Here is a 27,243-nt window from a genome sequence, read left to right as displayed (position 1 = left end):
TGTATGACAATCAACGCCATGCTTTTTTTGTATCTACACAGATAATATATAATCTTACATTAAGTAATAATTCCTCATTTATTAATGCCAAGTAATGATACTAGTATTAGTCATGTTTTAATTAAACAAGGACTGCCATAAAAAGCATTAAATAGTCAAATGCTGGTACAGTTTGCGTCAACAATATGTACCATTCCCAAATGTCAAGGTGTCTCACATTCCATTACTCCGAGAGTAAAATTTGACTTATATCGTGTCCACTGTAAGTTGACCTTTTGGGTAAGTGGGCGGTGATCGAAGATAATAATTATTCAAATGCTTTATGTACACTTCCGTAACTATTGCTTCTATTTTATGTCGTATTTATATATTTATTAATACTGATATATTAATGAATGAATACATGTTACCGACTAAATGTTTTGTTGATGTATTTTAACTTTTGAATATGAAATAGAATTATGTTATAAAATAAAATACTCGGGCACGGTGGAGTGACGATTTACGCAAGACGGCTGGCAGGAGCTGGATGCGAGTAGCCGAAGAACGATATCAGTGGCGTGCAATTGGAGAGGCCTATGTCCAGCAGAGGACGAACATGGGTTGTTACAATGAGGTATAATTGTTGTTTAAAAAAAGAATGAAGGTAGATAAAAAATAGATTGTCGACTTCCGTGGACGATTGGTGTGTACACCGGTTTTCATGGGTACGCCATTCTGAGGTCCTGGGTTCGATTCCCGGCCGAGTCGATGTAGATTACCATTAGTTTTCTATGTTGTCTTGGGTCTGGGTGTTTATGGTACCGTCGTTACTTCTGAATTTCATAACACAAGTGCTTCAGCTACTTACATTGGGATCAGAGTAATGTATGTGATGTTGTCTCATATTTATTATTTATTTATTTAATGCATAACGTTTTTCTTTAGTATGTGCAAATAACAATTCAAGTTAAATATGAACTTAGACTGGATTTATATTTATGCAATATCTAACAGGGCTAGGGAGGTCTTACATTAATGGTTAGATAAAATTGTATTATAAATAATAGCCAGTGGTCACAAAACAAGTCCTAGTTACCTGCCCAGTTCTCACAGTCATATTGAAATTAGTCCGTCTATAAAGGTCATTGTGTATAGAAGCCTTTAAGGCCGTCTTGATTTCTAAGCTAATCTGATTATTACTAATTGATATAAAGTAATTTAACATCTATAAAGGTGAAGATTTAGAATAATAAGAAGGAGGTAAAAGGACGAAAGTTGTTCTTATCGATATTAAATTTAAAAAAAAAAAAATTCTGATAGTGTCATTGGTTTTTTAAATATTTTCTTCAGACGTTATAATCGATAAAGACGCTATGACTTTGTATTAATACACGGATATAAAAAGCGAATGTCATTTTTTTTTAAATCACATACATTCTCACGAAGTCGCGGATTGATTTATTAAACTAAAAATATTTTTATTTTATTAATGGCAATTACCGTCGATTGTTCGATATTTAAAAAAATATTATATATTGTACGTACATAATTATACAATGACATTTCCGTTGCTTAAATTAATATAAATGCATATATTATAAGAACATAAGCAACGGAAACTTTATACTTATAAGTTATATCATTTCCCGTTCACTATGGAAAGTTTATATAAATATCATGACACGTTTAATTTCTTAAGAATTCAAGTATTTAAAAGTTATTGCATATAAATATTATATAAGTATATATGTCCTTAATATCATATAGGAAGTTTATAGTCAAAGTTTTTTCTTATTGATATAAAGTACTATTTATTAAGAATTTTGACATTCGGACAACAATGAAAAGCGTTTTGATAGGTGTATTCCCTTTCATATACACGTCTAAGTAAGTTCAAATAAGGTAAACCTGTTAGTAAATTTATATTTGCATAAGAAGTTACATTTATTTTGAAATTAAATCGTAAAAAGGTATAAAAAACGGTTTTTCGAAATTTTTCCTGTATGGTTCAAATAAAATCTTAAAAATATCTAATGTTGACGAAAGTGAGATAACTACTAATCCACATGTAGCAAAATTTTCGATGAAATTGGTTTCAGGTTACCTCACGATGTTTTCTTTAACGAGCCGAGCACGAGATGAGTTATAAATATAAATTAAGCATGTTAAAATTCAGTGGTGCTCGCCTGAGTTTGGACCCGTAATCATCGATTAAGATGTACGCGTTCTAACTATTGGGTCATCTCGGCTCGTTTACCATTTAATCATCAAAATCATAGACAAAATATATATGATTGTCCGTAATTTGTATGATAATGCATAATAATAATTTGCTTAGAATATAGCTAAAAGGCATTGATATATTTGCATAATTGTAAAAAAATCATTGCAATATGGCCATTTTGAAACACGTATCAAGTGCCCGCAATGAGAGTCGTATGTAACTAATACTATTTGTCAACAACATAATATACAGTTCGCTGTTCAAACACTGCAATGAAATTATTAAAATTTAAAATTAAAACAAATTACATGTTATATTTATACATATAACTGTTTTTTAAAATATCTCTATAAACACAAAATACAATAGAAGAAAAATATTGGGAAAACAACTACTATAAGCATAGCTTATATCAATAAAATCATTATTTATGCTTGAATATTTCAAAGAAATAAAAAGGAAATTACAGTTGTTGCATAGGGTGGCATACTCTAACATAATATATATGACACACACACACGTGGCAGGATATCTAGATAGCGCACATTAAAAATAATAATATGATCATAAATATTATTATATTTAGAACAACTCGGCTGTATGGTATTGAAATACATAAAATTAGAAATTGTTACGTATTGTAAACACGTATACGTATATACAAAGCCTTCGCACTTGGAATCCGATGATGCAGATAACCTTCAAATAGTCACAGCTGCTGTACCAAAGGAATAGGGAGAGCATAATTTCGCTTTCAATCTGATATTAAACGTCAAACTGTTGATCGATCGACTTAAGAGGCCAAGGTATTGTGCGTTGCGGAACACAAGCATTTCCATTGTATCGTTAGATTAGCAATACAGAATTCCCCTATTGCTTCAATAAATTTAATTTCATAATATTCTATTGCTAACTTTGACAATATCTGATTAGGGGTGTTCTGATAAACGTTTTGATTTATAGTTCTTGGAAATTAATATATTTTATTATAATATTTCAGACAAGCTTTTTCGTAGAACATGTTATGGTTATAATAATAATAAAAAACACTTTTATTTTGTAGATTATTATTTAATTATTCTTACTCATTTCTAAGATCGCTTACGTGACGTTATTTGTTGTCTTTAAAGACAAATAACCTACCGATGTACAATAGAAATTTTATAAATATATATCTGTGCATTAATTAAATCTATTCCAATGTAAAACTTAAGAACGAGGTATTTAATGCGATTTTATAATAATTATATTAGGCACTACTAAGAAATCATGATTTATATATCTTTATTTATAAAACAATACTGTTATACTTAACTTATGATTCCCACTTTAATTTGACTTCAAAAATTCAGGTAACACTTTCGCTGACGGGCAAAACGTCATTTTTTCACAAAGCTATAATAATTACCATAGATTAATCAAACTCTAAACAAATTATATCGGTTCAATTTGCTGTCAGATGTTGTTTATTTGGCTTATATCCTGTTATGGTTGTAATGTAATAAATATGTATGAACGATAAAATATGCATGCATTTATTACATGATTAGAAATTGTTATATAATGTAATGTATTGTATTTTATATAAAGTATATTTGTATGATATCCACCGTTTTTTTCGTTAAGATTCAAGTGCCAAAGCGGGTGGAAAGCGCTGCTAATACGACAAAAATATCCGTTGTACAAAATGTATACGAATAAAAAATCGTTTTATTTAATTACTTATGCAAAAATTAAAATATTAATGCTTTTTCTACCAAAATAAACGTGAATTTTGACTACATTAAAGAAAATAGATTTAATATTTAAGTATTAGATATGTAAACAGTTTCTCACCTAGGCAGTTTCCTCGATGTTAATCTGATACAAATATAGTACTTAATAAAATAGTCTAATTTTGAATGATTATAATAATCACTGGCAAACTTAAGTGTAATTAAGCATTGATTGCATTAACAACGAATTGCACTTGTAATTAAGTAATTATTGGGGGTAAAAACCTAAAAGGGATTTTTATTAATACAAAAACTCAGCTAACACGAGAAAAAATAAAAAAGGAAATATTGAGCATTTCCGTTTCGTTTTATTAAAGTAAATTTGATAAAAACTTTTTGGAAGTTCATTAAACTTGTGTACTTTTGAATAATATGTAATTATGTTTTAAAAACCTAAAGATTATATTTAATGTACTTTACAGTTACCTAGACTTACGTATGGGATCTGGTCGAGCAAAACCGAATGTGTCTGTGTGTGAATTTTTTTTACCATCGAAGAGTTCCACAACGCACCTACTGGCGGTGTTACAGAATAAGATTTTAAATTAACATGGTTATTTTTATTATTAAAGGTATTCATTTCGTAATATTTACCATGTTTCATCATCATCTCGTGAACAAGATATTCGTAGGTAATGTCGAAATATCGAGCTCCACCGAACACAAATAAAAAACATGGTAAATATCCCGAAATGAATAGTGTTACAGAATTATTATGTGAAATAAATATGAATAAATGTTTTAATTTTTACCTATGTAACTATTATTCCGATTATAAATCGGAATAATAGTTACATAGGTAAAAATTGACCTCTCAAATTGCTTCGGTTAGGTAAGGTTATACATATTCTCTTTTATTTATAATAAGATTTAAATTCAAAGACGATATTCGGTGAAATAATTACTGTGGCATTTTTTGATTGGTGATCTTATTAGTGATGTACCTTCATTACTATGTTATTCGTGTAGTACAATAATTGGTGATTTAATTGGTATAAATAAAAATTATAAGGATAAGATAATTGGCCTTTTTGAAATTGAAACTGAAATGAGAACACCTTGAAGTGAAGTACAATCAGACCGTGAAACGTTGCTCAATTGTTCATAGATTTTTTCTACGTTAATGCAAATATAAAAATTAATATATAATCATAAATATTAAAATTCAAATGAAGAATTATGTTGATCTTAAGCTATTTCATACAAAAATAGTTTAAAGTGTAGAATCAGCCTAAATCTTTGTTTTGTATTAGAGGTCAATGTTGTGTCAGAAGTCATTATCCGAATGGCAAAACCTGTTGTATTATACCGGCGCGGGCGCATCATAACATTTTTACTATCTATGTGAGTGTTTAAGTATCTATTAACTTAGGTGATTTACATCTTCCGGATATATTTCTCTCATTAGATATATCAAAATATTCATAAGCGAAATTTACGTTTGTTTATTTTTCTGATGCAAAGCATTAATCATAAAATATATGAACACGTACGATTCGAGTCGCTTAAAAGATTCATCGATCATTGTATTTGAGTATAATCAACTAAGAACAAAAAGTTAATGCATACCACATTATAATGTAATGTATTTTGTGCTACCATTTTATATACATTATATTTTAAACAAAAGATTGTCGGTAGATTTGTCTGTATATTGATGACTTTTTTTTTAAACGATTTCGAACATTTCTGTTTTAAATTAGGGCGATCATCACTGAAAAAATATACATAGATTAGAATTTATTCTTTATTTTGTCCTGTAGGTTAATAATTACATCATGAACCAACGCGATACTGCAGGAAGAGATTTTGCCTCATGCATTTCAATCGCAGGGAAGCATCGTATCAAGCTTCAAATAATGTCTTTAGGAAGACAGGAGCCCTATACCCGCTCTCCAACTTTTACTTTGAAATTAGAGAATATAAACAATTTGAATTAAATAAAACAAGAGTTGTATCAAATATTTGTTTTTGGAATAAACTTGCAAATATTGTATCATTTTGAAATGGTATTTGCACCATCGTTTAAAGTCATTTGTCAAAACAATATTGTACATTTTTTGTTAACACTGTGTGTGAATTGAAGTCGAATTTAGGAAAATAAAAGACTTTTTTGTATACGATTTGACAATTAAATCTTCTTGTTTTTTAAACTGGGGCATAATTGTGTTATTAGCTGTGACTATGATTACAAATACATATTTTCATCAGAATTATGGTATGTAGAAAAATTTTATTGAATAAAAAAAAGAAGTAGTACATACGTTATTTACTCGTTTTTATTTAAATTTCTTAAAAGTTTTAAAAGCCTACAATTACTTAATAGTGATTTCTGGTAAATGTTATCATCTATCTTTCTTCTGTATTCGGCGTATATAAATTAACGTTGATTTTCGGGAAACTTTGTATTTATAGTTTTGTAGTTATAGTTCATATATATAAACTCATTTATATATACTGTCAGTATATTATATACTTTGAGTATTCATTATATACGCCCACACGTGGTAGACCTTATAAATGCCAATTAAACAAAATGACTCATAAAAAGCAACAATTTTGCAAACTTGTTATACCAAATTGTTTCATGGTTTCCTGTAACAAATGGCATTTTTATAGTTTCATTGCGACATGTATTAATTAGCCTTTTGATATTCGATATATGTTAGACACCTAATAACATTTTATTAAATTATTGTCCACTGTAATAATAGCCTCCTAAATTTATTATACAGATTTATTATTATATAGATTTCACATAAAAGTATGTCAGTTAGATATGATTAAAAATTGTTTTCTTGAAATTAAATTGCGTACAAAATAAAATGTTACTATTTATATTTATTTCACTACTATGATCGTTTCCAAGATAGACAAAAATTGTAGGATACAACAACAGATAAATATTTTCTCATTATCTGATAGCTCGAAGAATCCGATACGAGTAAAAAAAAATATTCAGGCGTAGGACGCTGTTTCGGAATTATTGGAATGTTTGCAAAGACAACTTGTAAACTCCAAGCTGTTGAGAATTTGCTGACAGTAAACTTGGTAACGTTTTATTATACAGACTCAGGTAATGTGGCCCCGACTTCGGGCTCTGCAACCCTTCAAATTATAAATAAATAGCAAATAGCACCGTATTTAATGCTACGCCTTCTCCGCCAGATAAACCTTGAAATAGAAGTAAAACTAAGAAATGGTACGAAAACAGTAAATATATGTATGTAGTTGAGCTATCGAATAATTTGATATATAAATTTCTTTTTTTTTTGCGTTGTTTAGCCCATTTTATGAAACAAGTGATATAATATATCATCTCGTTGCGACCTACAGTAAAAATTTAGAGCGGGTGAAACTGCGACAAATAGCTAGTTTTTTAAAATACTGCGTAAAAGCGAAATAAAAATATTTTATACATAGAACGTAATAAATTTAATGTACAAACATTTTGTATTTTAATTGATGTATCTTATTTCAAGCGTGTGTGTCTTAATTGATGTTTGGATCATAGAAAAATATGTAAAATATTTAAAAATAATATTAAATTTAAATGTCAAGTGCGCTTAAAAAAAACACTTGGAAAATTACGACTTAAAAAAATTATGTGATTATATATCGTAAGGCAATAATTAACTGCATTTAAATATATGTAAAGTCGTTAATGTCTTTTTAGACACGTATGACTAAATGTATTGATATATTTAAAAAAAAACTAAATTGACCATTTATCTGCAGTAATATTAGATTAATGACGAAATTTAGACGATCGGAAAAATTTTCACATTAATATAATTATTCTAATAGCTCAACTTCTACTGCCCTTTACATATTTTATTACATTTTAGGTATAAAAGTCATTTCAACTTCCTCAATAGATTATAAATTTTCTTATTTATCATCCACAGGAACGACGTAATTGTTCAAAATAAATGTAAATTAAAAAAAATCTATGTTTAATATAAAACTGAAAATGTCATAGCTTATTATAAAAGTATTGAAAATAACTCCTGTTATTGAAATGAAAAATACTTTGCTATAGTAATTAAAATAAACTAAAATAATATAATACGCACAGCAAAGGTCGAGGTTGTTAAAACAAATGTCGTAATTCGACTACACATGATAACTAAACATTTTTTATAAAGTATACTCACAAATAAATCTTATATATTTGTGGTACGTAATTATAAATTGTGTCCCAGTAATTATGATAATGTTCAAGCTAAGTTGGTTTCTTAAAAAAATATAACAAATACCTCTATTCTAAAAAAGAAACTCATTTATATAAACTAAAAATAAAAAGTGACCAAAATGTGATCCATGTGGAACGCCCTCTTATTAGAGATTCAGAAGACAATACTCGGCTAATAGAAACTGTTAATAATATCACTATGTTTATATCTCATTCTTTAGCGTTTTGTTACTTCTATGTTCTGGATATTTTATCCCTTTATGATTAAGTAAATCCATCCCGACAACCCTATTGGAACTCGAAGCGCAGTTGTCCATTTATCAAATAAAATAATATTCTTTCTTGCCTCAATTGAAGTACCTTTCGTCAAATAAGAAATAAAAATAATACCTTCGCAATTACAGAATATAGTTGGTAGTACCTTTGCAACAGACGGAATTGCAAGTGCATTAAGCGAAGACCCAAACAATCATGTAAAATGTCATGAACGTGTAGTATTGCTATTGCTAAGCATACACTTATTCAACGACTATTACAACACAGTATGTATCGTCTTCTAGTGTTGTTCTACCAGTTTTAAACAGAGAGATTTATACAGAGTTTTAAAATTGTGCATACTTCCACCATTCACGGGACACTTTGACTAATTTTAAGAGGTTTCACTTCCTATTTCAGTGAAATAAAATTGAGCTTTGGCCTTAATTTCCATGATTGCGAAAACAGTGATACGAAGATGACTCTACATATGACATACCTGAATAAGATTAAAAAATGTTACTTTCGATTATTTGATATGACAAATCTTATCTATCACCGAAAAATAGGAAATTTAAAATTTGACTTCCGAAATCGTATTTTGTATATTACTTTAATTATTAGAATTTTAATACGGTTAATCCAAACACAATACAAAATTGTATAAATTAATAGGTATTTCATGTAATCAAGATCACATTCAATGTAACTGGCCTATTTTTATTATAACAATCTATCAAAATCTCAATTTTAAAGGATGAAGATTTAATACTTAAGTTAAAAAAAAATTAGAAATACGCACATACTCATCCCTTTTTACGAAAGTTACGTCTTTCTCCTATTTCCTGTAAAATTAAATGAAAAGTTCCTAATCTAAAGGGGCAGCCAGAAGACCCGGACAGGACAGTCTAATTCGGGCTCCTGCCACTCACCTACAATTATACTTATTATAAAGGCGTATTTAAAATAAAAACTAACTATTAAAAAACTATTTAAAATGCAAAATGTAAAACCTTACATTTTTAAGCAATACACATTTAGATGTAAATTCAAAGAGTCTTTACAACATATCATGTATTGTGTTGTAACATTGTTATTTTGGCCCATGTCGGTATTTGCTACTATAGTAATAATGGCCAAATATCAATACAACATTTTTCTAGATCATTATAACGCTTTCAATGAAAATATAAAAGCGTTTGAATTATTTGTGCTATTTAAACTATTGCTTAGCTTAGAGTAATAAATATTGTATTTTTTTATTATTTACATTAAAAGAAAAAAAAAAAACTTTTAAATATTGTTAATAATGATCAGTTTCTTTTCAATGTCTTTTAATTGTCTTTTTTTTTATCGTCTCATTTTGATATTAAATTCCCTAAATAAGTGTCAATTGAAATGGCAAAGATAATAAAAAAATCGATTAGATTTTATTTATTTATAGTGTACTTGTTTCATTTAGCGGAGTATGCATACTTTGGTATTCACCACTGTTTGAAATATATAGTACAAATAATAATGATAATAAACCTATTTTAATATTATATTTATCATTATGATTATTATAATTATCTCAGACAATTTCTAGATTGCACACTAATTACTCAAGGCAGCAAAAAATATTGAACTTTCGTGATATTGATCGGTTTGAGTTTCACTCATTTTTATCGCAATAAAAATATATTTGCAACAATCAATATTGAAATTTGAAATCAGTTCGGTATATTGCGGTATAATGAAAGTGTTTAAGCAATCGCCTGTGAATAGAAAATTTGATTATTATATAAGTTTAATATTTGTTCAAGTAAATTTATTGGTAGGCATAGGACTAGCATATTCTATAATGTTCTGTGTGGATGGAAAAATATTAATATCTCCTTTGAGGGCATGTTCTATGACAGGATCACTGAAAGCGTTCGAAATGCTTCAGTTGCCAAATTAAAAAAAAAAATGTTAGGGAACGCTTGTGTGCGAGAGGCTATAGGCGAGTTTATGCTGGATAGCAGACCTTGGGAGTTAAACTATCGCCTCCTGGGTATTTACTTTCATATTTAATATATGTATTTAAATGATTTGACGAAAAAAGTCCCGCTGAGTTTTTTTCGCCAGTTCTTCTCAGGTCAGTTTCAGGTCAGATAGAGCTTAAATTGAGTGTCAATAAGTAAGTGAAATGCTTAATCCAGCTGTAAGACTCTTTTTTTAATTTAAATATAATATATTACGATTGTAGTATCGTTATATTTTATATGAGTATATTAAAACTTGTATATGATGGTATATTTTGATATAGCACAATAATGTTATTTAAATTAAAACTTGTATAGGAGATCGAGATTGCATTCCATATGATTTATTTTATTTTACCTAAACGTGCAATTAAATTAATTTCATGGAAACGTTGTTTGATGTCATACTCTGTTAAATAGTAATTAAAGTTAATTCGATTAGTCAATTTTTTACCGGAAAAAAGCAAAACAATGTAATGACATCTGTCAAAATTAAATACCCACAAAGAAGGGAATGTCGTATTTTCCTGTTTTTTACAAACAGCAGTTTCATTATTTACTCGCTCGTCTTTAATCGGTATAGGAGTTAGTGCGGTGTTAAGCATAAAAAGTACTCTATATCATTAGATTTGGTCCAAAGGTTTGGCCGTCAAAGAGCAACAGACAGAAGCAGACATATTACTTTCGTATTTATAATATTAGTATAAACAAGGTTTTTCAAATAATATCTCAAATAAAGATATTTCTATAAAACGAAGTTAAGACATATAAGTCATGTTTAGTGATATTATATTAAATTAGGTACGGATCATTGATTTTGATTGTTAATGAAATTGTAATAACAATGAATCCTCATACAAACAGTTCCCTGTTATAAATACAGTGTAAACTCTATATAACGACACTGAACGGACTGTGCATTTTATGGCGTTATAAAGAGTGGTCGTTAAATGAAGAGAAGAAAAATCAGAATTCGAAAAAAAAGTTTATTTTAGTCTATTGTTAGTAGTTATGTACAAAAAATATATATATCTTATTTGAACGCTATTGCGTATACTCTGTTATTTTTGTCTGACGCCTTTTGCTGCACGACCAATTTTGTTGTATATTTTTAATTTTTTTATTTATATCTTATATAAAGGAAGTAATTTTCCAATAATTTAGCTGCTTTCAGAACTTCTTTAACGCTTGGCGGAGGCTCAAGCTCATCCGTCTCATCTTCGTCATCTCTTTATTCTTGAACCTCAGTTTTTTCGCACTGAATCCAAAATTTCTATGTCTGTGAGTGAAGCCGTTGTAAGCAGGCAGTTGTCTACTTCGATGTAGGTTTGAAAATTTACCGTATTTCCTGCCATGATGACCTGCTGAATCCACTCAGTTAATGGAAGGTCGTCGTCGCTATCAAACTCAAGTTCTGTTTCCACCTCATCAATCGTAGAATACATATGATAACGTTGTAATCCATGACTCCTACTTATTAGGCATGGTCACAGTCTACACGTGCAAGCAATCCCAATTTGTAAACAAATTAACGAATTTCTTAGAAAGTTCCTAATGCGTGGTGCCGACATTCGAGTTTATTGAGGGCTAGAATAATAAAGCGACAAAAGAACGTACACAGATGCGCAGTTTTTTCTAATTTTAGCAACTTAAAAGGAAAAAAACTTAATTTTTATTTCTCCATTTTTGTCGTTATTGAGAGTGGGTGTGATGCTATGTAGAGTGTATCATTGTATGGAATACAAGCTAAACCAACTAAAACCAATTGATTTCGACGCTTTAGAGAGTTTGCCGTTAAATCGAGTGACGTTACATGGAGTTTACACTGTACTGTTAAAATAGACAAAAATATGGCAGAACAGTTCTAAAAGGTCAGACAGTAATGTAATATTCCACCAAGATAAGCTTATTATAACCTTACTAGTAGTAAACACACATCTGTATTAAGAAACATGTTAATTCTAATTTACATTCCGCTTGCATTAGATAAAATACAATTCTGTTACAAGAAATTTTGTACGGTTTCTTAATATAGTCTGTACTTAAAAGATCATAATAAAGATCAATTTTCACGTCATGCAATATTAGCTTCTATTAATATCGAATTAAAGTTGAAATTACAATATGTTTCAAATAAAGTAATATGAAAGGGCACAACGAATAAGATTATTGAACACGTTAGTTTTCCAATTTATATGTCTTAAAGACTTTATAAAGTATTGACATGTTCGTTTCAATGTCATATGTATATTTAATACATATATAGACTCTTGATTAACTTTTACTTATGTGCATATCTCGAAGTATTCAATTACATCCTTTATGAAAATGAAGGTTTGTAATTTAGTGAATAATTTTATCCTGATTACAATTTTCTATGAAGAAGAGAGTTGCGGTAAGGAAAATTTTAGTGAGATGATTAGGCTAATCTCGAACAAAGCTTACTGACTCGTTTTTGCCGCCTTAAAAGAGCAGAACAAATTATACCAAGAATATAATGGAGTCGTTGGTTATTTTAAATTTTCAAGGCTTCCTTACAAGGTGTTGCGGTTTGGGAACTCAGTTTAGACGTCTCGGTCTCATTTGCTTTGTTAGGCGGCAATTTGCACCCAGATTGGCATAATTGTTGCTCGGTACGAGAATGGACTGCAAATTGTTTCGCATAGAACACTCCTTGAAGAAAAATAATGATGAGGTTTTCGAATGCTAAATAATATACAGTACCTTACCAGTACGTTTTGGAAATTGATCAAGACTATTTGTAAGAAGATGTTGTATTTTTAACTATGTCTTAGTATTAAAAATTGGAATGTTTATATTTAGACTGTTACAGTTGAGTTGTAGTCTTGTTTCATCACATCGAAATGTATATTATTATAATTATTTGTAATTTGGGAAAATAGTGACGGTTTTCATTTTTTAAAATGGCAATAAACGACCGATCGAGCTTTGTTGTTGATTTAAAAATGTAGAGGATTATTTGTGTACAAAATATTTTATAAAAATTGTGAATATATACATTGTAGCACTCTTTGAAAGTAACAGTCGCATTCATTATTATTTTAAGATTTGTAATTCAATTTCGATATTTTACTGTAATATGCTAGAAAAAATATACAAAAACAACTTAGTTCCACCATCCAAACCATCAATTAAAGGTAATTAAAATAAATGTTATTATTACCTACTAAGCGGACATTCGCCGCTTACTTGAGGCTCTAGCAGACCACTTTTGGTAATCAGATTAGAACACAATGAACAGATGTGGGTTGTTTTATAACATGAATTATGCCTTTTTACGTAATATTGTTGGTATTAGTAATGTTACGCTTATACTAATTTTATAAATATAATACTTTTAAATGATTTGGTAAACCGCAAAATGTGATTTACTTTTTGTTGAAATATATATCTTTGTCCGTGTAAATATATGTAAGCTTTGTGTTAGTTGTTGAGTCGAAGGAGGTTGACTCAGTAAAAAAAATATCATATTTTTATTTAATGACAAAGAGGTGTCAGTTAATTTTAAAATATTGATTTAAGACATTCAAGCTATAAAAGTATTTTTTTTAATAATTAATGTTCATTTGGTCTCTGTTGTCTAAAAATTTTAATTGTAAAATTTATTTGTTACTAACAAAATTAAACGCTATTTTAGATAAATCAAATTGCTTAATTTGGAAACCCCATCACCTTATATATATATTACTAGTAGTCACCAGCGGCTTCGCTTTAGTTTTAGGGTGTTGGTTGTCATGCGTCAGGCAAAAAAATAACTTATATATAGCGAAGTTTGCTTCATACCAATCGAATTCGGTCAGCGGTTTGTTCGTGAAAGAGCGACAAACAGACAGACAGAGTGACTTTCACATTTATAATATTAGATATAGATTAACAGCGTACAGCGTAAGAACGAGCGCGCACTGGTAACTTTTGTCACGGTGACTGTTTCGTCAATCTTGTCGAGTCCACTAATATGCTTGGAGGCACCCGCAGTCTACGACGTGACAATTGGGTGACATTTATGTCTGCATCTGTACATATTCACGGATTTGACAAGAGTGACGAAACAGTCACCGTGACAAAAGTTACCAGTGCGCGCTAGTGCTAAGAGTTCTTACGCTTAGGGTACTTATGGCTGACCTTAAAAGATTAATCCGTGTTTAAAAGTTTGTTATTAAAAAGCAATGTCCGCTTGCCCGATACCTATGTACATTAATTAATATATGTACGTATGTTTTAAATGACTTTATTTGTGGACATTTAATCTTCCTATATTAAATTATTGAAACAGGTAATGCTTTAAGGAAATAAATGTGCAAAACGGAAACAACTTTATTATATTAATATGATATTTTTCAATGACTTGCTTTAAACACTAATTATTACGTTTTGATGATCATATTATATACATCGTATGATTAATATTGAATTACTTTTTTTTTTGCATAGTTTTAGTATCATTTTGGATACTAACATATGAAAATATTTATTTTTAAATTTTATTTTATTTATTTTGTGCACTGTAAGTGAATATATAATAAAATATAATGTCCTCGAAAAGGAAAAGGAACTGTCCTTAAAAATAACTATTTATTATGATCAAGAGCACCTACAAGCTATATATATTATATGAAACAGTTTATCCTTGTTATAGTTTTAATCGCTTTGTTGTAATAAATACGCATATAATTAATTAAACGTATATTATATGTAAGTAATAGAATGTTATGTTATAGATAAAATGCCTGCAGGAAATGCCTCTATCACTTGCTATTGAGCTATTATAAATGTATCTTCAATACATTAAAAATAAGGTTTACATTTGATTCAAGTAGTTAGCAATATATATCGACAGTAGTATGAGGTGATAGTTGAAAGGGTTTAACAGGTGACGCAAAGGCCGTTCGTAAGGTCGAGTTATATCCGCCACGTAGCGCGGGGCGTGAAATCTTTTTAGAGTTCCGTGTGTGTGTTTTCAAATGTTTATTTATGTATAATAAATTATTTATTAATTTCCGTTTAATGTGACGTTATTGCAATTTAGATATTTTTGATAACTGTGCTTTTAACGTTTCTTTTTTAAGTTTAGTAATGGAAGATTGTAGTTTCCTTTGACGACCTACCGTGCATATCTTACTCAATAAAAAATAAATATTAACTTTTCCATGGGATCACTAGTCATTAGAACGATCCCATGATGGATTTTGGATTGATATCACGTTATGACTTCTAATTCTAATTACAGAATTAAATACAAATAATTTTTACTCAATTTATTTTTAATTAAAAAGATACAGACTGCATAATTTACATCAAGCTTTGTTAGACTGCTTTAAAAAAATACTTTTATACATATTTATTATCTCCCAGTATCTATTACATTTAAGAGGAACGTTAACAACAACTAAACCTTAGACAAAATAAAAAAAAAGAAGTTTAAGAGTGATTTTATCTAAGGGGACGCGGCACGAAGCCTTACAATTTCCTACACTCGTCTTCACGATACATGTCTCTATGTGGAGAAATTGTAAGAGCTATTCAGCTTTAAAGTGTGATCCAGTGTTCCAATCCAGATAAAATCTCGCGTCACGAGCGTGCGATTCGTGTTTTGTCGTAAATTCTGTTTAGCCTGCGTTTCCGCGTTCCGAGCCGCAGGGTGCCTGAACGAGAATCGCTGCCCAACTTGTTTCAACATAAGACGGATGCTTTGCGCATGCGTGACGGATACGATACTATTTCAATATAATACTTTTATTTGTAACTCCAAATGTAAATGCCATAATGACTGAAGCTCATTCTGTTAACACAAAAACATAGAATAAAATTTTAGATTCGTTAACTATAATTGTTTTGTGAAAAATATCGTTAGTGTTATACACATGAATACGAAACTGTAAGAAAAGTAACGTATTGTAGTATTACACAGCGAAATTTAAACGTAATCCATACCGTACCGTAGCTTCAAATAAGCATTTTGGTAGCTTATTTTAAATGGTCTCTTAAATCTCTAAGATTTAATCTTTCCTTGAATACTCTTCTGTAATTTAAATTACACTTACAGATTCTTTTTGAAATATGTTTTTTGTGTCTTTTTGCATTGTGTTTCGGAACAATCTGTGTTACCAAGCAAGAAAGCTGTAATAATAAAATTAATTTATAATACGCAAGGTTTAAATAACCCTTACAAATTTAAAAGTCAGGAACATTAAACTTATTTTTTGTTATGCTTCGTTAATCTTATAAAATATTTTGAAGATTATGTGTGTATTTCAGTCATAGGGCTTTTCCGCAGCATGTTCTTATAATAGATCAATTGACCAATTTATGTTCTGAGATTTATTAGGCTGTGTTTGATACCAAAACTCATGACAAGATATTTATGGCCATTTCAATGGTCAGTAAGTACTTTAAGGCTTTGAAATAAAATCAGTCGCGGTTCTTTGTTTACGTGCAGGGCGTTAATCTCAAGGCTTATCTTGCAGTTGACCTTCTACCGTTTTTCCCACAGTCCTTCTTATTAATTCTTACTATGGGTTCGACTAATGACAATGCATAATAATTCTAACTGACAACTCACAGTGGTCGTGTATTACTCTAATTACGATATTGTTATACTAACATAGCAATACATTTTGCGAATTATACTTCATAGGAAATAATAACCTTATCCCAGTATTCGCCTGTAGCTACACGACTTAAAACGGAACTCAAATATTGAGTATTGAGCTGTTTGGCTATAGAATGTCAGATGAGTATCTACTTTAATGGGTGGTACATTGCAAGTGGCGCTTTCAAATTAACCACTGACTATTTTTGTCCTATTTTTTATAATGAAGTTATTTTATATTGTTTTTTTTTTTAGATATTAAATTGTAATATATAAATCCGATAGGCAAAGATAATATTTTTACTCCATTAATTTACTAAATTGGAATTTAAATTATTTAATATAATGTCCATAGATCTTGATTGATGAGTACAATTTATCGAAATTATTTTCGTTCTTAAAAATAATGCTTAATACTTCGATCATAACTAGCAATTCATTGAATCTGTTTAAATTATATCTAATAATAATTTGGTTTTCGACATTCTGTGATACGGTTATATAAAATAAACCAACAAAATCTTTCAGAACGGGATTGAAATTTAACGAAATATAACGAACCAAAATATTGCTTGAAAGGCAGGCCTCTAATTGTTACGCTGCTAGGTTAAGACCTCTTTTCTCATGCTGTTTGTGATTTGCTTCTGTAATAAAACTACTCACGTAACATTTAATTATTTCAGTATATTAATTTATCACTTGATACAATATTAAGTATCCGCTTATTATATTAAAATTAACTAGTCTTCACCACTATTCTCACAAGAATGTCCTTTTTTTCTTTTTCGTTCCCAATCAATCCCTCTTGTGTTCTTTTTCTCGTGCCAGGCGGTACCAGTCGCCACACCACGCCACGCCACCCGAGGAAGGCACGGGCTTGCACCAATATGTTGTCGATAACCGAATCAATAATAATACTTAAAAATGTTATTTAATTTAAAAACAACGTATTTAAAAATTAAAGCAGTACTAAATATTATTACTTCAATTAAAATTATTTAAAAATCATGACATTCGGCCATCCGACATCGTGCCGACTCCCGGCGCACGACATGCTAATCATTATAGTTTATATATAAATACACCCTTTGCTAATATATGACAATAATTGGTTGTTATATTATATAACCACATAACACTTAGCTCAATTCTCAACACAAACTTAACTCTACACAATATAATAATGATACATAAATTTAAGAGTACAACTCAAAGGTTAGCGCGCTAATAATCCTACATACAACAAATCATGACATTCGCCAATTAAGCTAGTAATCGAATTATTTATAAACATATTATATAGTGAATATTGATAGTTTGAAATAATTAAAGAAAATAGAGCGATTACATTGGAATAAATCATTTGTGTTAATTCATACATTACATATTATAGTTACATTTATATTTGTTTTCATTTCAACAGATGTGTGTAGATCACACAGTGAGTAATTTATACATATACATATATATGCACATACACACACATATTAACATATACATAATATTTTTTTTTTTTCATTTAATAAAACACACGCTGTACCAAAAATAATTGTTTACAGAAAAAATATTTACATGGATTTAGTATAAGACCCTGTACACATACATTCAAGCGCTATTGTGATCACTATGCTCACTGGAACTGTTATTGTCTGAATTATATACCTCCAAAGCCTGTATATGTATCCAGGGTCTCATCCTGTCTGCCGCTATTACAGTCTTATAGGGCTTGCCCGTTCTATTGAAGCCTGGGACATCGGCTATCGTATATCTATCGTTTCCTAGAACCTCTAGTACTTTATAGGGACCTATGAACTTTGACAAAAGCTTTGTGCTCTTCCCATCATTGGCAAAATTGTTTCGCAATATCTTTACCAGGTCACCGACTTTATACTTTACAGCAGAAATTCTGTTTTTATCATGTCTTAGTTTCAATTTTTCTTGCTCATTCTGTATGTTAGAGCTAATATCTTGTCTAAGTTTTTGTAAATTAGAAGTCATAGATTCATCTATAACATTAAGTTTATTTGCCAAATGATCCCGCATTTTGAGTCCAAACAAAGCTTCGGTCGCCGTTTTTTGTGTTGAGGCATTCACAGTGTTGTTAATGCCCCACTGGATTTTCCCCAGGCACTTGTCCCAGTCGCGCTCGTGGCCAAAAGAATTTTGTGCCGCTAGTGAATTAAGAATAGTCTGGTTGAATCTTTCGGCTTGACCATTGGCTCTGGGACAAGCGACCGCATTCAATACATGCTTAATTCCTTGTCCCTCACAAAAGGTCTTAAAGGCTGTCGACGTGAAAGAAGTACCGCGGTCAGATATTAACCTTGCCGGAATACCGAAATCATAAAATATTTTCTCAAGGACTTTGATAGTGGTTTTGGTTTTAAGATCTTTTACTGGTCTAACGAACACGTATTTTGTGAAAGCGTCGACTACGGTCAAAATGTGAGTATTACCATCCTTACTGCGAACAAATGGCCCTAAATGATCCATATGGACAGTGTGAAAAGGTATATTAACCTTTTCAATTGGGTATAAATGTCCAGACTTTCGTTTTGCTGCAGTATCTTTATTGTATGCACACTCTAAGCAAGCCGCTACATATTTTTTTACAAATTTTCTCAATTTTGGGAACCAGAAATTGCTTTGTATCCTTTCTAGCGTTTTAGAATAGCCGTGATGTCCTACTTCGTCATGATTAGCCCGACATACTTGCCACCTTGCACTTCGTGGCACAACAAGGCGTAATTGGTCTATAAATAACGTAGTTTTTAACAACGTAATTTTTGCGAATATCCCGGCACTCTAGGTCGTCTTTTGGTTTTAGAATTTGCGTAATACGCGAGATGTCGGGGTCTGCTCTTTGTAAACTTAGTTGTCCTTCTCTATAGAATAAATGTTAACGGATAAATGTTCCTCTGAGTTCGCGGGCAGAGTGGTATTTCGACTGAGAGCATCAACATGCTGCATTTGTACCCCCGGTCGATACTCTATACTAAAATCAAATTCGCTTATTTGCAGCCACCACCTCGCTATACGCGGAATTAAATCTCTTTTTGTTAGTGTCGTTCTAAGTGCAGCACAATCGGTGAAAATCTTAAAAGGTAAGCCCAAAAGGTAAACCCTAAATTTTTTTAGAGAACATAAGACGGCTAGGGTCTCTAACTCATAGGAGTGCAAATATCTCTCGTCTGGTGTTGTTTGGCGACTAAAATATGCTACTGGTTTTAAAACCCGCGATTCTTTCTGCCATTGCATCAATATGCCCCCTACGCCAACAGAACTGGCGTCGGTATGCAATTCGGTTTCCAATCTTGGGTCATAAAGGGCCAAAACAGGACGACTGGCAAGACTTTCCTTCAAAAGGGAGAATGCCTGGTTCTCGATCTCAGACCACTGCCATTTTGCCTCTTTCTTTAATAGAGAAGTCAACGGTCGAGCGATTTCCCCATAACCTTTTATAAACTTGCGAAAATAACCAGTTCAGCCAAGAAATTGACGAACTTCGTGTGTATTGCGAGGTGTGGGAAATCCCTTGACCGCTGTTATCTTAGCCTCACCGGGTTGCATGCCTTGTGAGGAAATGTCATATCCCAAGTAGCTAACTGTGGCATCGAAAAAACGGCACTTAGAGAGCTTCAAAGTTAATCCGAACTCTCTAAAAATTTTAAGCACCTCCTCTAGTCGCCAAAACATCTCGTCCACTCCCTTTGATGGTATCAGCACGTCATCCAAATAGGCTAACGCATATTCAAATCGCTTATTACCGAGAATTTTGTTGATCATCCTCTGGAAGACGGCTGGCGCGTTAGCGAGTCCGAAGGGCATTCTTAAAAACTCATAATGCCCATCAGGCGTGACAAAGGCGGTGAGATGTCGGCTACTTGGAGCCATTGGGATCTGATAATATCCTGATGCGAGATCGAGGGTGGTAAAGAAGGTATTCCCACTAAGATTAGATAACTGATCATCAATGAGAGGAAGAGGAAACCTATCTTTGACTGTTTTATTGTTCAATGCCCTAAAATCTACACATAGTCTCTGCTCACCGGTTTTTTTCTTTACCATTAAAATTGGACGAGCATAATCAGACTTTGACTCTTGAACGATATTGTTTTGTACAAGTTCATTAACTGTTTCTCTGACCTTTTCACGTTCGGAATGAGATAGGCGGTAGGGTCGGTAAACAATCGGTTTGTTATCCACGAGATCAATTTTCATTTCCACGTCAACAGCACAGCCTATCTCACCCAAGTTGGTAGCGAAACAGTCCCGGTATTTCTGAAGTAACGAATAATGCGCATTTGCTTGACTATTGTCAAGACCTGGTCCAATCTTAATGTCGGCTTTATTGAGGGGTTCTATCGTAGAGAAATTCTCTACAATCCTGTTAATCTGGTAAGCAGGCCGTTCAACAAAGGGATTTGCTCTAGATATCAAGGCGTCCTTTTCAAAAGTTAAAGTACTATCGGACAGATTGGAAATAATGACCCCACCTTTGCCGCAACAAATACGGTAAGCAACAACCGGTATTCCTTCCGTGGTTCGACTGAGTTATAGCCCCCAATAAAAATATCTCCGGTAAAATCATGATCTATTTGCACAGGGACAACGCCGGTTTTCGAAATGTTAGTGGTATCGGTAACGTAAAGTTTTAATGTATCCTCATCGTTATCAAATGGAATTTTATTAGGACTTAGATAGAACGTCAGATTGTCACTATTTTTTAAGACTGTAACGAATGGCTGTTCTGTAAAGTTTTGTCCAATAATCACAGATACCTGCATGTGCGCGTCATCAACCACTAATACTTCGATAATCGATTCAATGTCATCAACCCTCACAGAAACGAAGGTTTTGTACAAAGGTATTACAGAAGACTGACCAAACAATATTCCAATTGTAAGAGGGTTTGGGGTAATTTTGTGCAAGTTTCAAAAACTTTGCATCGCTTTTACGCAAAAGAGTACATTCACTCCCGAAGTCTATGTAGGCTTTGAGAGAATGGTCATTGATTGTGATAGTTTTGAAGAACTTACTATTAGGGTCATTAGTTGTGTCAATTTTTAAAGTGTTTTTTTCAAAATTCTCTACGTTATTGTTTGAATTACGATTTGTGGATATTAAGGAGTCAAGCCTGCATCGGTCGCTGTCATGTCCTACCCGATTACAACGTTTGCATATTGTTAGCGGCTTAGTGCATTTAAAATAAGGATGACCTTTAACGCGACAATTGTAGCATATTACAGAATTTAAATTTGAGTAGCTGGCACCCGTATTGGTGTTTGCAGAGTTGTTGGGCTTTTGAAATGTGCGTTCACGCGGTCTATTATTGTAACTCATAGCCTGTTGTTGTTTTTGGGAAGAAAGGTAAGTAAGCAAATCTTCTGGTTCCGTACTATCGAGAGCCTGTGCCCCATTCCTAACAGATCGGTCGCTTATGCCGTACACAATACAATCAACAGCCTTCTTACCAGTAATTTCACAAATACTTAACAAACCCAATTTGTCATAAAAATATTCCCGCAAGCTCTCATCATTACGTGATGTGCGATTTAACATTTCTTCCAAGAGACGTCCGTAATTTTCGTCGCTGGGGAATGCCTTGCGTAATTTCAGTTGCCACTCGTCCCAAGTAAATTTGACCGTCTGCAAAGACTCAAACCATTTCTTAGCCAGACCAATTAGCTTTTGTAAAGAGTAGTGTATTGTCTGCTTATCCTCCCAACCGTATATAGAGGCACATTCGTTTACTTTTCGCAGCCAGCAATCAATAGTTTGGGTCCTGCAGGACGGGTCAAATTCAGGAATAACATTATTAAAATTATTGTTACTACCAAAATTATTCTTTGTTGACTCTCCCTTCCATTTGGACAGAAGTTTCAGCACGTCCCTAGAGGTTAGCCTGCTTGATAGCTTACGCGTCCTTCGCGGTGAAGACTCATCAGCGGATGATGACGAAGAAGACGAGTTCCTTCGCCTTCTTCGTTTACTCGCCTTCTTCGGCCGCCGTCGCTTTGGAGGCGTAACCGGCGGCGTGTCCGCTTCATGATCAGATGACATTGCCAGTAAATTCTAAAACGTATAAATATTATCTGAGACGTAATCTGTTTACCATACTATGTGCAAAAACAACAATAATTTCAGCTCAGCTACATATGTACATAGTCCATCTCCTAACATTATCCGATGAACAAACATAGTTCACCCCCTAACATGATCCGATGAACAAACATAGTTCACCCCCTAACATTATCCGATGAATAAACATAGTTCACCCCCTAACTTTATCCGATGAACAAACATAGTTCACCCCCTAACATTATCCGATGAACAAACATAGTTCACCCCCTAACTTTATCCGATGAACAAACATAGTTCACCCCCTAACATTATCCGATGAACAAACATAGTTCACCCCCTAACATTATCCGATGAACAAACATAGTTCACCCCCTAACATTATCCGATGAACAAACATAGTTCACCCCCTAGCATTATCCGATGAACAAACATAGTTCACCCCCTAACATTATCCGATGAACAAACATAGTTCACCCCCTAACATTATCCGATGAACAAACATAGTTCACCCCCTAACGTTATCCGATGAACAAACATAGTTCACCCCCTAACATTATCCGATTCTATAATACTTTAAGACTAGAGAATAAGAGAATAGAGATCAATAAGATAATTTATTAGTAGATGGACACAGAAAAAGACACAGAAAAACAGCATTGCGATTTATTAACCAAGTAAATATGTAGTCAGAATGGTAGATTATTTATAAGAATAAAAAAATAAAAAAAATATCATCATATTTTTATTATATATATTCTATGTTAAATATTTTAATACGCCGGTCAACAGCTTAATTCAAAAAGAAATAAGCTATATCAAGATTATTTGTCTGCTGACAGTATTAAAAATTCATTAATTAATTAATAGTGTATAATTTACCGCTGTGGGCGTTAAAACAACATCCTCACAGACAAAATGTCTCGATAATATTTGCTTAAACATACCTTTTTATCCGGTCCGTGTCACTTCTGAAGTGTAATAAAACTACTCACGTAACATTTAATTATTTCAGTATATTAATTTATCACTTGATACAATATTAAGTATCCGCTTATTATATTAAAATTAACTAGTCTTCACCACTATTCTCACAAGAATGTCCTTTTTTTCTTTTTCGTTCCCAATCAATCCCTCTTGTGTTCTTTTTCTCGTGCCAGGCGGTACCAGTCGCCACACCACGCCACGCCACCCGAGGAAGGCACGGGCTTGCACCAATATGTTGTCGATAACCGAATCAATAATAATACTTAAAAATGTTATTTAATTTAAAAACAACGTATTTAAAAATTAAAGCAGTACTAAATATTATTACTTCAATTAAAATTATTTAAAAATCATGACACTTCACCGTCATGCACGAAGTTAATAATAAACACCAAATTAAGCACATGAAAATTGAGTGATGCTTGCCTGGGTTTAAACTCGCAATCATTAAATTCACGATTAACCTCTGCACCAAATCCTTTCCTCTATGGTGCCTCTGATATAATAATTGACTTTGTGTAAGCTTATAAGCAGATAAGTTCTAGCGTCATAATTATGTAAACTCTGCACGGGCCCGTATACTTTATACTGATGGGTTTGAGTTTAAAGAATATTCATTTTGTGTAATTAAAAGCATGAGATACATACTTGTTACAAATTATGCCTTATAAGTGATGGATAGTTTAGTTTTTAAGTAATTATGCATCTTATAGTATCAATGTCTATGAGCGAACTGGAGTTGAGTCTTTACCCTGTCTCCGAGCTGAGCTAATCTCATTCATTCCCATTCGATAATTTTAAAATCGAATAATAATTTAATCTTAATAAATTGCTTAAATGTATAAATGAAAAGTGTCATTTGTCCTACTTTCAGACTAAACTGATCAAATAATGACGCAAATTTTCATACACAATAGCCACACCAAAACCAAAGGGTACGGTAACACCTGTGGGAACTGTTAGGTAAATAGTCCACAGTGAACACTTTTAATACTACTCAATGTATAATATACGGATAAACTGTTTGGTGTAGAATAGTCGAGGCAGTATCGATTTACTTGTTTAAAGTAATATATTGTGAGCAGAACGAATTTCGATTAAGTCGATATAAAAAAGAGTCGTTTTTATATTTTATTTTTTTGTATCCGCCTCTTTGTTTATATATTTACTTTTCTTTATATGAATCTTATATTTTTAGTTAGATTTTCTTATAATTCGGTTCATTAGTTTGGTAGTGAAAGACAGACAGACAGACAGAGTTACTTTCCCATTTATAATATTAATATAGAGCGTTGATATTAATTATTAACATTTATTGTTAAAAGTATGTTTAAAATTATACGCGTTGTTTTATCGGGGGAGGCAGTCACGAGGAATTTACGTGAATACGTTCTCAAACCAAGGTCGTTACTGCTTGCGGGGATAAGTGAGTGAATGATTGAATGAAGAATGATTTAGTGGAACGGAACAATAAGCTGGTTTAAATTATAGCGAAATCATCGCCAGTGTTATACACAATCTCTCACGTGTAGGGTAAAAAGTATAGAATGTTTTGTAATATTTTCGCATAACGATACTTATATTACGAGTATTATAATTCACTTGATTATTGAATATTATTATAGCAAATATTAATTTTATCACATTTTTTCATTATTGTCATGGACGATGAAACTATGAGCGATTTAAATTCGTTACGGAAGATCAAAAGCTTATAAGTCGCCAGGTTGTATTAAAGACAAAGTAAATGATAGCACGTTAACTTCCTATTACGCTTGTCCAATTCGATCAGTGGTTACATGTGGCAGAATTTCATCCGACACATACCTACTGGTTTCCTCACAATGTTTTCCTTCACCTCTGACTACGATATGCAATCTATATTAATATGATAAATGTGAAAGGAACCTGTCGGTTTGTCGCTTTTTCACGATCAAAACGCTGGTCGGAATTTAATGAAATTTGGCAAGAAGCAAACTTTAACTCCAAGAAAGGAGAAAGGCTACATTTTTGCATGATATGGAGATGGCCCAGTGGTTAGAACGCGTACATCTTAACCGATGATTGCTGGTTCAAACCCAGGCAAGCACCGCTGATTCATGTGCTTAATTTGTCTTTATAATTCATCTCGTGCTCAGCGGTGAAGGAAAACATCGTGAGGAAACCTGCATGTGACAAATTTCATAGAAATTCTGCCACATGTGAATTCCACCAACCCGCATTGGAACAGCAATATGTTCCAAACCTTCTCCTCAAAGGGAGAGGAGGCCTATGGCCCAGCAGTGGGAATTTACAGGCTGCTGTTGTTGTTGTTGTTGTTGATTGCATGGTACGCGAGAGAACCTCGGACGACTACTAGTAAACGCATACATTATATAAATTTTCAGTAACATGAAAAAACTATGTTGTTTGTCGGTCGCGCAAACTTCGGTTAAAATATGTTCTAACGAATAGCCAACTCGTTAATATATAATATTTAAATAAGTTATACACTTAGAATTAAATTTAGATACAGCATTACAAAATATTGCAGCAAGTGACATTTCATATTGTTATCGAACTATCGATTTGAACGGACAAATCTGATAGTTCAATGCGATTGGTGAAGTATTTATAATAGTTCAAAGGAAATGGTTTCTTTGTAAAAGTGTAAGGTGTTCTGAAGTCCATTCGAAGGCAACGTTTGAATTTATTGACGTCGTAGATCTTGGCTTACAACAGAGCCTATATATAAAGAGAAAAAAAATATATCGATTGCATTCCTCGAGCTGGGATATGCAAGTGGGCGTCCGTTTACCCTTGTAACTTACTTATCCTTAGAAAGTATACATGTTTCCTGAATTTAACGATCTATTAACACATTGATTTATATTGTAATTAGTTTTATAGTAAAATAATTAACCAAAAGATTTAAATTTAGAACTAGATTGCCAAATATCGATTTATAATTATTTGATTATACTGTTGTTTTAGTTTCGAAAAATAAATACTACAATGATGGAGTATCTTCCGTCATAAGCACGATAAAAATATGTAATTAAATTGTCTATAATTAACTAATAGTATCATTCCTGAATAAATAATTGAAAACACACCTTCAAGTAATCGGAACATAATTACTTTCAATA

The 27,243-nt window shown here is 31.8% G+C and overlaps 1 protein-coding gene across 1 annotated transcript; it reads right to left on the bottom strand.

The window, feature by feature from the left end:
- Window positions 1–22,170: 22,170 nt before the first annotated feature.
- Window positions 22,171–24,212, bottom strand: LOC124543568. The gene is made up of 3 exons (XM_047121808.1): window positions 24,076–24,212; window positions 22,295–23,122; window positions 22,171–22,206 (listed from the first exon to the last, which is right to left on the bottom strand). The coding sequence occupies exons 2-3, from the start codon at window positions 23,108–23,110 to the stop codon at window positions 22,171–22,173; spliced, it is 852 nt and encodes a 283-aa protein (XP_046977764.1). The 5' UTR covers window positions 23,111–23,122; window positions 24,076–24,212.
- Between the last annotated feature and the right edge of the window lie 3,031 nt (window positions 24,213–27,243).

This window comes from Vanessa cardui, chromosome 1 (genome assembly GCF_905220365.1).
Source record: "Vanessa cardui chromosome 1, ilVanCard2.1, whole genome shotgun sequence".
NCBI classification, from domain to species: domain Eukaryota; kingdom Metazoa; phylum Arthropoda; class Insecta; order Lepidoptera; family Nymphalidae; genus Vanessa; species Vanessa cardui.
This window is presented reverse-complemented; position numbering and strand designations above follow the sequence as displayed.

Bases quoted from the DNA above. Each gene is read 5' to 3' on its own strand.
- LOC124543568 (XM_047121808.1), bottom strand. From the start codon at position 23,110: ATGTCATCTGATCATGAAGCGGACACGCCGCCGGTTACGCCTCCAAAG. The intron at 22,207-22,294 runs GTAATATGCTAC...GTAATCGGGTAG, and splicing joins GCTACTCAAATTTAAATTCT to GACATGACAGCGACCGATGC.